General features: G+C 40.7%; 1 protein-coding gene across 1 annotated transcript; it reads left to right on the forward strand.

Moving 5' to 3' along the window:
* Positions 1 to 3,700: 3,700 nt before the first annotated feature.
* On the forward strand, positions 3,701 to 8,427 carry LOC124145487 (calmodulin-like). The gene is made up of 7 exons (XM_046515265.2): positions 3,701 to 3,802; positions 4,218 to 4,271; positions 4,770 to 4,909; positions 5,833 to 5,985; positions 6,285 to 6,331; positions 7,888 to 7,927; positions 8,327 to 8,427. The coding sequence occupies exons 2-7, from the start codon at positions 4,219 to 4,221 to the stop codon at positions 8,350 to 8,352; spliced, it is 459 nt and encodes a 152-aa protein (XP_046371221.2). The 5' UTR covers positions 3,701 to 3,802; position 4,218; the 3' UTR covers positions 8,353 to 8,427.
* Positions 8,428 to 13,520: the final 5,093 nt, after the last annotated feature.

Genomic DNA, 13,520 nt, shown 5'->3' on the forward strand with positions numbered 1-13,520 from the left:
TGAATTCACGGTGCAATCAAAGCGAAACTAATATTCCAGCTTGTAAACCATCGAACCTGGACCATGCACACCATGAGTAATATGAGTAACGAACCACACAAGTAGCGGTACCACACAATTAGCCATATTTACATGTCGTAACCACCCGATGCTCATTTCAGCCAAGATTACGACAAACACGCTTACTGTATTGGGTAATCTTTCCAACAAGGCTGATCTACCTTCAAGTAATGTGTCAAAACACATTGCCATATTGGCAGAAGGAAACCTCACATTGAACCCCTCCCTTACGATACTTACCACTCTTGGATTTCCTTGAAGTTTGAAACGTCTAAGATCTGCATTACTCGAGGCTTTCTTCTTATTTTTGCAGACACTCACTGATATGACGGTGATGAACCCAATTCACTCACTTTAAAATGCCACTTAGATTGTATGGGTGCGTGAGTGAACGAGGGTTGGGTTTACAGCGGCAAGCACTGGTATGCGGGATCATATCGTCCCTGGAATTTTCAAAGGACAAACAATCTGTCATTGCAAGTGTTGGGTTGTTGGGTCAGTTCAGTCATCAGGTTGACTGCTCTGTCCACATTGTCAAGTGATTTATACACTGTACTTACAGTTTAAGTAGAAAGCATTATTACCCAATAGAATCTAACACACTTTCCACAGTTGGCCCAGTTGCCCATTTGTCAAAGGCGCTGTCATTAACAGTTCATAGTTACGTCCCTTTAGCGTAGCGTTGATTTAAATTTAAAGGATGTTTGGTTTGTGAGCACCAAAGGCTCGTGGATTTCGGGTAAACATCTAAGTTTTATATCACCTTTAGCTTCCTGCAACATTAAGGCTAGGGTTGTATAACTGAAATACTTATTAATGCCGAGTTGTAACTCATTCACACTCATTTGAGTCTACCATGTCCAACAAGTGATCATAATCAGGGGGTATCCGAGAATCCAGTCAACACAGCAGATACTGACATGGCAAAGGGACAGCACAAAAACCCACCTTTTCTCACCAACTTATCTCCCCTCAAACAATGTGTCAGCAGTTCCTTTCCATGTGATAATCATGTTTTCGTTACCTTCTTTGAATTTTAGCGTAAAACACTGCTCTGTGAGGTACGAGATTGAGACACATCGTAAATATTCACGTTTAATTTAAGAAGATCATGCATTTACTGTCATTTACAACCGTTCAGTAAAACGTCCTTAATCCATTCATGAATTCATCGACTTCCGAATACTGTATTGTAAAGATATCATTTTGAGATGAATTGCATAATTCTATAAGGGGAATAATCATTGCTCCCAGTGTGGACACCGGTACGGGTATAACCACTGTCCCCAGTGTGAAGGTGTCCCTTCCTCGGTAAAACCACTGCTGCCAACATGGACGCCCCCCTCTTCCGGTATTACCACTGCCCCCATGTGTGGACGCGACCCTCTTCCACTATAACCACTGGCCCCATGTGCGGATGCAACCCTCTTCCAGTATAACCACTGCCCCCATGTGTGGACGCGACCCTCTTCCAGTATAACCACTGGCCCCATGTGTGGACGCGACCCTCTTCCAGTATAACCACTGCCCCCATGTGTGGACGCGACCCTCTTCCAGTATAACCACTGGCCCCATGTGTGGACGCGACCCTCTTCCAGTATAACCACTGCCCCCATGTGTGGACGCGACCCTCTTCCAGTATAATCACTGCCCCCATGTGTGGACGCGACCCTCTTCCAGTATAACCCCTGGCCCCATGTGTGGACGCGACCCTCTTCCAGTATAATCACTGGCCCCATGTCTGGACGCGACCCTCTTCCAGTATAATCACTGCCCCCATGTGTGGACGCGACCCTCTTCCAGTATAACCACTGGCCCCATGTGCGGATGCAACCCTCTTCCAGTATAATCACTACCCCCATGTGCAGAGGCAAACGTCTTAAAGTATAACCACTGTCCAACGTGTGAACGTGTCCCACCCCTGGTAAAAAAACTGTCACCAGTGTGGACACACCATCTACAGGTATTACCACTGCCCCCATGTGTAGAGATAATGCTGTGGTTAAGAAAAATATTTTCATATAACTGTAACCGCTGTCCCACGTGTGAAGGTGTCCCTCTCCCGGTAAAACCACTGCTGCCCTTGTGGACACCCCCTCTTCCGGTATAACCACAGCCCGCAGTGTGGAAGCGTCCCTCTTCCGGTAAAACAACTGCCCTCATTGTCGACGCGGTGTTAAAGATAATCATTTTCATACAACTGTGGTTGTAAAGCTTCCATGCATAAAACCCTTTCTAACATTGTTGGACATATTTTCCCGAAACACTAGGTGCCCTGTAAAATTCTGAAAGATAGTTTGATATACGAAAATAGGAATGGATGTTGGTTGGATTTCACATTGCTGTTAAACGTCCATAATACTTCAGCGAGACAAGTCAAGCTTCTCTGGGTATGCTGTTTTGTAAAGGCGTAATTGACACGAGGAATGCAAGGATACGTTTCAGCTCTGTCAGATTCTTATCAAATAAACGTGGACTGAAATGAATTTTTTACATTTGACTCGAAGAGTATGAGACCTAACAGATGGGTTGGCTGCCACGCACGTACATGTATGTAAAAAACACATCAGTCAACAGCTAGTTATAATGCAATCTTATCTCACTGTCCCATAACAGCGTCGTGTGAAAGTTAACATTTAGATATGTTACCACGTACATAATGTCATATTATATTATCATAATATTTAATATTATATTAAAGGTAGAACGATCGAATGTCATAACTGCTTACACATTTGCATTTTATCGATTCTCAATGCTGATTTATCAGCTGAAGCAATGCGACCTCACATTGCAACATTTTGGAAAATTATCCGTCAATAATTGATCATGACGTCATAAAAGGATTATTTGGTCATGTGAACAAGGGAAGTGTATCTGTATGATCCACAGTTCTTACGCGACCCGTGAAGATCCGGGGTAGAATAAGTCTTCAGCAACCCACGCTTGCCGTAAAAGGTGACTGTGATTGTCGAAAGAGGCGACTAACGGGATTGGGTGGTCAGGCTCGCTGACTTGGTTGATGCATGTCATCGATCCCAATCGCGTGGATCGATGCTCATGATATTAATCACTGGATTGTCTAGTCCAGGCTCGATTATTTGCAGACCGCCATCATATAGCTGTTTTATTGCTGTGTGCGGCCTTAAACAACAAACAAACTAACAAACCAATCACTTTGCCTACGTTTTTCTTAAAGGAAGAAGCACACACTTTTCGAAGAAATGTGGCGTTACCTTAAATGCATCACAAATAAACCGGTTTCAGCTCGAAACCGTTTCACACTTTTACTGATCGGAGTCAAGACCAACAATTATGTATGAAGAAAGTAACAATTGTTAACTTTAGGCAAAATTGCATTTGCCATAGTCTCTGGCCATCACACTTTAACGCCACAAAACCTTATCTGAAAGAATACATTTAGATTTCTCGGTAAATACATTAAACATCATGCACTTCTAAGAGGATTTCCCACCAGTCTGAGCAATACAAACATATTAATGTCATCGGACCTCGACGGTGTGTGACTTAAGGATGGTCTGTCTGGTTTGTGAATGATAGACTATTGTTTACAGGTGACCTTGAAACAGCTGAAATATTGCTGACTGTAAAACTTGCTGACTGTTTAATTTTTATAACCTCTGTTCCGAAAATAACTCTACCTTATCAAATCATACCTATATAATGTCTGCAAGGGGTTGACATCGTTCTAGTTTCCTGAAGACATTCTCTGAACATATATGTAAGTACATGTAGATCTGTTTACCCTTTACTGAACTGTATTACCTTGTGATCATGCTCAAATATATCTCTAGAAATATGGATTAATGAATGAGTAGATACATATCTCACGATATCTTGAAAGGAAAGCATTACGTTGCGACTCTTATGCAGATTTATATGTGCTACGTACATATTCGTTGCTTTCGGAAACCACATTGTTATGACGATTAACGTTGCGAACAATTATATACTATTACTACTACTACTACTACTACTACTACTATTACTACCACTACTACTCCAAAATACATGTACTCCGTGTCCATGATTGTCCTGTACTACTACTACTACTACTACTACTACTACTACTACTACAAAGTACATGTGTTCTGTATCCGCGATTGTCCTTTAATTATAGATATTCTATGATTCAGAATGCTGGGTATTATTGTGCTGATGCTCGTGGCCAGTGCGCTAGGCGCTCCTACGTAAGTGTTTCAATTCGTCTGTCTCTGACCGTGGTGCCATCCGTTGAGAAATGCCGAAACGAGTTAACTGTTAAGTGAGTTACTTCAAGCACATTCAATTATTATTATTGAATTTCCCGAGAATGTCTCAAAGCAATGTGCTTCCCTTGCTGTTCCCTCGATGTGTCCGGCTGTGGATAGGTCCACCGTAGCCATTCCATTATGTTGGAAGAGCTAACTAATGGTGATATGGTAATTACCGATAACGTGAAGTCATCCTTAGAAATAGGACACAAAGCAATTTGACTGAAATATATATTCTTTGGACGAGTATTGATCAATTAAAAAAACTACTGCTACTACTACTATTTCTACTACTACTACTACTACTACTACTACTACTACTACTTCTACTACTACTGCTGCTGTTGCTGCTGTATATATTCAGCCTTAGTGAAATCAGGATTTTTTTACCATCATTCCCCACTTGTTGCTGATGGAGTCAGTTTCATCTTTCAGGACCCCAGCACCCGGAAGTGCGACAACTCTGGATCTGGCTGCAATCATCACTACTGCCTTTAACTCTCTCGACGTGAACAATAACGGCCAGGTGGAACTTTCAGAGTTTTATTCTGTCTTTGACAAGTACGACACCAACAGTGAGTGAATTTCACTACCTAAATGAAAATAAATAATTCAATTAAATAAACAAATAAAGGCAAGAATTGTTATTATAACTATATCTTTCACATTTCAAAATGTACAAAATCACGCATACCAAAATTAAGACATTATAAATGATGGAGGTAAATAAAAAGTTATGGTCATTCGTATTTTGAAGTTTGAAGCATTTCCGGTGATGTGATTGGATTATTTGTTGCTCGCAGGACGTGTTCATGATTTAACAAACTTCAAACAGTGCCGTTTACAAAGTGTAAATTTCGTCTTTTGACGTGGTTGGTTGTTTTTTTGTTTAACGCCGCACTCAGCAATATTTCAGCTATATGATGGCGGTCTGTAAATAATCGAGTCTGGACCAGACAATCCAGTGATTAATATCATGGCATCGATCTACGCAATTGGGGTCGATGACATGCATCAACCAGTCAGCGGGCCTGACCACCCGATCCCGTTAGTCGCCTTTTACGACAAGCATAGTCACCTTTTACGGCAAGCATGCGTTGCTGAAGACCTATTCTACCCCGGAAACTTCACGGGTCCTTTTGACGTGGACACAATGTTTGACCGGAACTACTTGTCCTGGGGTATCCCCGACTGGACCACTTCTCTGTAGTTTCCTCTGCTTACAACGATCATGAGGATCGGCAATGTCGGACAATAAATTAATATTTCACACAAGGTTACAACAAAAAGCATATTTACATATTTGTATTTCATTAAATAGCTATACTGAAATATGGATAAATAATAATTTGCGACAAGCCTGTTTATTTCTGTGTGTTTCTGTTTGTTTATGTAGGTATATTTGATACATTATTCACATGACATTAAAATAAAATGGAGAGTGATCCATTCTTGTTCGGACCATCCGCTCTTCAAGGTGTATGTTTGTTGCACATAGATGACCATGAGATGTCAATCCAAGAGTACATTCAGAACACAAATGTCACAGCGGCCATTGCTAAGGAAGTCTTTAAATTCATTGACAAGGACAACGACGACAGCATCAACCGATCAGAGACGAACGGGATCTTCAAGATGTATGACACAAACGGTAAGTATATATCTAGAGTCAAATTCATTGTGACTGTATTTACAGAAGCAGCCGTATGTAGATGCGATGCTTTAAGGTTTCATGAGAATATGACACCGCCGCACTGGTGAGTGAGTGAGTTGGGTTCATCGCCCAACGAAACGAAAATAGATTACCAGTAACCAAAGTTAGGCGACTATACTCGGACCCATGGGGACTGACTCCAGAAATAAGAAGATACATGATCAAAGAATGCCTAATTATTATTTACCATACTCCAGTAACTGTAAGTTTAAAGTACAGTTTTTTTCTATTTTCAGACAACGGTGTTATCACTATTCAAGAATTTATCAGCGTATATACGAGGGTAAGTTCTTTTTGAAAAACATAATTTGTTTCCGTAAAAGATTTTTACAAATTTATTTATTGTCAGATTTTACCACCCCCCAAAAATCGTTCGATGGACATGTTGGATGTTTGTTGGTGAAAGAATATTGTTTGACTCCTTCCAGACAAAATAATGTGATGCCTCAAACAAAAAATACACATTCAGCTCACCGATTTGGTTGCTTCTGTCAGCAAACAAACCTTATATTCTTTATGATTATTTCTAGATAAATATACAGCCGATGTTCATGTAAGACACCCGGTGTTTTTCTTTTCATACATCTACATGCATGATCTCCCGCGTTTAGCATGCTGTTTTCTGATGCGTTTCTCAAGTAATGAACCATTTGTACTTTTTTCCGGTATAGTGAGTGAGTAAGTGAGTTTGATTTTACGCCGCTTTTAGCAATAGTCCAGCAATATCACGGCGGGGGACACCAGAAATGGACTTCACACATTGTACCCATGTCGGGAATCGAACCCGGGTCTTCGGCGTGACGAGCGAACGCTTTAACCACTAGGCTACCCGACCGCCCTTTCCGGAATAGTGCAACAACGAGTACAATATCAGCTAGCAATTGTTTCACACAAAGTGTTGAGTGTGTGAGTTTGGTTTAAGACCACATTCATCATTAGTGATACATTTATATCACGGGCCGGAGTGGAATGCCCAGACTGATACCAGCCATACATATTTTTTTCACTTTGATGAAACCAACGGTTAGAAGTGTGGAACTGCCAGACCAAGTATGATAATCAGGGTGAATCTGGAAACATAGATTTCTGGCATGCTGTATTGTGGTGGCGCCTTTGCCGACAGGGCAGGGCCATCTTTCCCTCAAGCAGTTGTAGAATTGGTGGTGGTCGTTATAGGAATTGATTACTGTGACGAAATGTGACCGTTAGACTAACATTTAGTCTCTGAAATTTTGATATTACACAACATCCTTCTTGACTCTAAAAATAATTTTACAAAATTCCTCATGCTGATTGTGAAATAGAGCTAGCTTGAGCTGGCTAGACTTCCTTTTGTATGCGTTTCAAGATTTTGTTTTCATAAAATAAATATATTCCATGGTGCAGGACTATCAGACCGTGTACGTGGTACCATCAGACATGGTGCATAACGTGTGTCAACACAGCAGTGTAAGATTTAGCGAGTAGGCATATAACTCATAGTGAGTGAGTGAGTTGGGTTTAACGCCGCTTTTAACAGTTTTCCAGTTGTATCACGGCGTGTCGGCTTAATTTTGGAGGAAAGCCTCAAGTGATGCAGGTCTTAGACATTTACCACTTCGGTTTAACCAACGAGCACGGGTATGGTGCTGACAAACCTAGAAACATAATCGGGGCGGACCGGGATTCGAACCCACAATCATAGGTTTCTGAGGTGTCCAATGGACGCAACTCTGCACAGCGTATCGCGGCGTCTTAGACGACTGGGTCACCCATGCCCCTAAGAACTCATAGGCAATATTAGGTTGTGAAATATACCGTTTAGTTCGTACTAGTCTCTTCCTTTGTTTTTTTATTCAGATTTACAATGACATTTTAAAAGACCTGTATCAAGGACAAAGTGAGTAATTTCGAGAGTGTACGCTGACGTACAACAAAGCGTCTACCCTACGTGGCATTCATGGACTCTTTTGAAAAAAATCAATATGTTCCTGAAAATGCTGGATATAATAATTTGTCAAACAAATAAAAACATTCAAAGTTCAAAGGACATTCTGCAAAATGATTTTTTTAATTTATAAAATTACTTATGCTCTTATCTGCTGCATTTTTTTAATTGTGTTTGTAAAGTCTCTTAATATTCAGTATTCTCTTTTACAAACAACCAAACTTCAAATTAAGCTGAATGTATACAGCATATATCAACCAAATATGACATCTTTGACCATATCAGAGTTAGGAGATGCTTGGTTTATGTATACCTTGACAATTCTGTTTGCACTATTTTGTATGCCAACAGCTATCCCCGCATCAACCTCCACCTGAATCCTGCTGTTGACAAATGGGTTCATACGTCAGGATAACCCAGCATCCGGTGCGGAATAAAGGCTTCTACTAGTACATTTGTTTTGTTGTATAGTGTAGAACAGGATTAACCATGATGTTCGACAGACTTTTCAAATGGGACAAACGTTTGACATTTATTGACATGCCCTTGAAGATCCAGGCTACAATTGGTGTTTATGGTTGTTGTTAAGAAGCGGCAAAGGGGTGGTCCGAATCACTGACTTGGTTTATGCATGTCATCATATCCCAATTGTGTAGGTCCGTGGTTACGCTGTCAATCACTGGATCACTGGAGAGAATAAATGAATTCATTGTCAAAGTGGACACTAATATTCCGGCGATATATCTCCTCAGCCCGTAAACCATCGAACCCAGATCATGAAGATCAGTGGTTAGTAACGTGACTAATGAAGCGACTCGTGAAGATCCGGGGTAGAATAGGTCTTCAGCAACCCATGCTTGACGTAAAAGGAGACTATGCTTGTCGTAAAAGGCGATGCTTGCGTGGATCGATGCTCATGATATTAATCACTGGATTGTCTGGACCAGACTCGATTATTTACAGACCGCCGTCATATAGCTGGAATATTGCTGTGTGCGGCGTTAAACAACAAACCAACCAACCAACCAACCAATGAAGCGCGAAGTTGGTGTGCGATACCACACAAATAGTCATATTACATGTCGTTGCCACCCGATGCTCATTTGAGCCAAGATTACGACTGGGGTATTGGGTAATCTTTCCAGCATGGCTTATCTACCTTTAAGTAATGTGTCAAAACACATTGCCAGTCGGAAACATCACCCTGAACCTCTCCCTAAGGATACTGACCTCTCGTGATTTCCTTGAAGTTGGAAACGTCTATGACCTGCATTACTCGAGGCTTTCTCCAATTGCGTGCATGGATGCCCATGATATTAATCACTGGATTGTCTGGTCCAGACTCGATTATTAATACAGACCGCCGTCATATAGCTGGAATATTGCTGAGTGCGGCGTTAAACAACCAACCAACCAACCAACCTTATTTTAGTGGACACTCCCTGGTAAAACGGTGTTGAACCCAACTCACTCACTCTAAAATACCACTTCGATTTAATGGGTACGTGATTAAACGAGTGTTCGGTTTAACGTCACTTTGAAGGGTTTTTCAGTAATACCGTGGTGTGTCAGCGCTGAGGGAGAATGCAGGGTCACGTTCCACAAAGTGACATTTAAATACAACTACACTAGTGAGTGAGTGAGTTAATATTTAAAGTCCCATCGGCACTATTTCAGCCATATCGTGACTTGATCAAGTCAAACATTTAAATTATATATAAAAACCTGTCGCCGAAGGACAGTAAAACAATTAGCAATATATCACAGATTATAATTTTAAAAACTAATTTTAGAGCAATAAAATGATCAAATTATATCAGACGACACAGTATAAAAACGGGCTGTAGATCGCCAGCAACCAAAGTTCGGCCACCATACTAGGGACCATGGGGACTTACGGTACTTCTGCTACCTACATGGTCCCCAGCAGGATTTACACCATCCCTCGGGCTACTGGCGATGATCAGAAAGATTAGCCAAACAGTTAAAAGCAACAATAATGCTACGATTAAAATCACAGCAAAATGAAAAGATACTTTGAATGATACCGGACTTACGTACCTTCCCAGGGGGACAATTGTTTTACGATACTTCAACCCCCAGTGAAGATTACAGCCACTAACAATCTAAGTTATGAATTCAATTTACAACTACACTAAATAATAAAGAAAATTGATAACTGGGAGAAAAACTTTAATGTGCATTAGCGAAATGCACAAATGACAAAGACCAAATATTACAATATGCCAAAAGCTATAAATTGTAAATAATCTCCCAGTGTTGAATTAAATACATTACATTGGATAAGTGTTGATGCTAACCGCCACTTGCTAGTAAGCCTCCTGGGACGGGGTGTGTGGTAGCGCGATTCATGGGGTGGAGAAACCTTGAAAGGGGAAGGAAGTTTACTAATGCAAGCTGCTGGCCAAACTAAATTAAAGGCAACACATAATTACAATGCCAATGGTAGTGACTTTGAGAAAGCAAACATTGCTTGTAACTTGGTAGTCATGTTTATATCCAAATAGCGCAAATTTGCGTCACTCTTCCAGAAGCCAATGTCTTCGATACCCTCACCAGGGAGGCCTCGCTGAAAAGCCCATGCTGCACCCCCTCTGCGGAAAGAGTGTCCAGTCAATATGCCATGAGTACCACCATTTCTCTAAGCACAATTTACAACAGATATAAAGATATATAAGACAGGGGGTTTGGATGATTGTCACACAGAAGAGTTGTGGCACTGTTGCTGCTCGCAACATCATGAAATGGTTGGTTTGTTTGTTTGTTGTTTACCGCCGAACACAGCAATATTCCAGCTATATGGCGGCGGTCTGTAAATAATCGAGTCTGGACCAGACAATCCAGTGATTGATATCATGAGCATCGATCCACGCGATTTGGCTCGATGACATGTATCAACCAAGTCACCGAGCCTAACCACCTGATCCCGTTAATCGCCTCTTACGACAAGCATAGTCGCCGTTTACGGCAAGCATGGGTTGCTGAAGATCTGTGGGTCCAAGGTCTGGCGGGAAGACTCGGTCACGTGACCATCAGGAATATTTACCGTTGTTAATTCTTTCGTAAGACTTTCAACTTCTTTTTGTAACTCACGTCTCCTTTTTACAAGTTGCAAACGTTTTAGAATGGAAACATTCTTCTTTGAGGTTTGTTGCTTTGGCTACTGCGTCAATCACGTCTTCTTTAGAAATTAGGTGAAGCGCTTCGGTGACATCTTTTGTTGACCAAGGACTAGGTTTCAGAGCTTCCATGATTTCCGGGAGCTCGCTTCAGGCAGATTTCCTTTTCGGACGCACGTCGGGCAAAGGCGATGTCATAATTGCAGATAATCACAAGTAAAACTTAAAAGTATCGCACTTGCATCTTCGCGCGATTCACGGAGCACAGGAACTCGATGACAGCGTGTATAGCATAATATATTCGTATAGAAAAAAATCACAACCCTCTATATACATAGAGACAAGGAGTGACACTCGCCATCTTGGTTCTTATTCAAGATTTCGCACTCGGTTCGAATCACAGTGGATCATAATATTAGCACGTGATTAAGGGTGGGAATTTCAAAACTGTCAATAAGAAGCCTGCTTGCAGAAATATATTATTATGTTTAGTTTCCTTGTCAACCCCAAAAATGTCAGCCACTGAGAAAATATCTTGGTAAGAACCACTTCCCAAAAATAATAACAATGCAATTATTATTAATTCATTGTTTTGTAAAAGTGCAAAGGACAGTGAATGATAAACAAGACATCTAGCGAAAAATAACTGTAGTATTTGTACTGAGATTTACAAAAATGCACATACATATATCAATTTTGGGAGGGAAACAGTTTTCAATGTCACTGAATATCCCGTAATTATCATTTTTTAAAGCAAAAAATAATGATTTTATGAATCACATATGTTTCTATTAGAAATATTCAAATATTTGGGACTAGTCACATAGTATATGTTTATTTTATTAGTGTAGTGTAAAACTAGTGTACCAAAAATGATGACCTTCCCTGATTAAGTGTATAAGTTGTTAAGCTGAACACCACAAATGCTTTTCCTTTTTTGGTGACCCTCTTCTAAAAGTAAATCATATGAACTTATACTTACCATCAGAAAATACATTTACATGAAACATCTATTTCTCAGTACAAGTATAAATAATTAATAGCAAGAAATATATACTAAAATCTGAAATATATGACATGACACTTTTCAGTACTGAACATAAATACTATATCCTACATTCAGGAAAGAAATCACTAGGAAATATAGGTATCATTTTCTTTTCACATTTTTCACTTTGTATGTATCTAGACAGATAAGCATGTATTAAAGCCCACTTTTTATTCTTTAAAGGTTACATGAGAATTTACACTGAGGATGACAAAAACTCAATACCAGCTGATCAAATTGTGAATAATTTTGTTTATATATTTGGAGAATCCGCAGATGCATTACTAATGCTTTTCCAAAAGTGAAAAAAATACGCAGAAGGACTCAAGGTGACTGGACCCAGAAATCAACATTTTATCAGGATTGGCTGGTTGGTTTGTTGTTTAACGCCACACTCAGCAATATTCCAGCTATATGACGGCGGTCTGTAAATAATCGAGTCTGGACCAGACAATCCATGGCTTAATATCATGAGCATCGATCCACGCAATTGGCATCGATGACATGCATCAGCCAAGTCAGCGAACCTGACCACCCGATCCCGATGGTCGCCTTTTACGACAAGCATAATCACCTTTTACGGCAAGCATGGGTTGCTGAAGACCTATTCTACCCCGGAGACCATGTTAAGAAGAGTCAATCCAAGTCCATGGCTAATCATGTCCTTAAGGTGATGTTTCATGGTCTCACAGGATTTCGATTTCTTGTCGCCCACTATCCCACCAATCAAGCTACTGGACCACTAATCTTTTCCATTTTTATGGACGTCGTTCAAGCTTTGGAATCTTGGGGATTCCATACACTTTATACTTGTTTGGATGGAGCATCCAACAACAGAGTTTTCATCAAGCTACACTTCACGGAATCACCACTGGATCATCACATGTCAGCATCCAGTCCATTCAGTCAGTATCCAGTTGTGTTTCTCGTTGATCATTCTCACCTCTCCAAGAAGATCAGAAACAACAGTTTGAAGAGCGGCAGTGAGACATGGCACACCCGACTTTTGACATTTGGCCATTTGGGGAGAAAAACTTTTTCCCAGCAGCGTTGTTTACATCATGGAGGTGGCTCCAACCCGAATTACGTTCAATACTTATATGCCACAAATAGTATCACACTCTGTCAAAACGTCATATCCAAAAAGGCCAATGCCGCAAGGCGCAAATCAAGTATCACAGGTGGTGCTTTACCTCTGAAAACACTGTTTGTTTGTTTGTTGTTTAACGCCGCACTCTGTAAATAATCGAGTATGGACCAGACAATCCAGTGATTGACATCATGATCATCGATCCACGCAATTGGGATCGATGACATGCTTCAACCAAGTCAGCGAGCCTGACCACCCGATCCCGTT

This window comes from Haliotis rufescens, unplaced genomic scaffold (assembly GCF_023055435.1).
Source record: "Haliotis rufescens isolate VD_foot unplaced genomic scaffold, xgHalRufe1.0.p SCAF_8, whole genome shotgun sequence".
Lineage (NCBI taxonomy): Eukaryota > Metazoa > Mollusca > Gastropoda > Lepetellida > Haliotidae > Haliotis > Haliotis rufescens.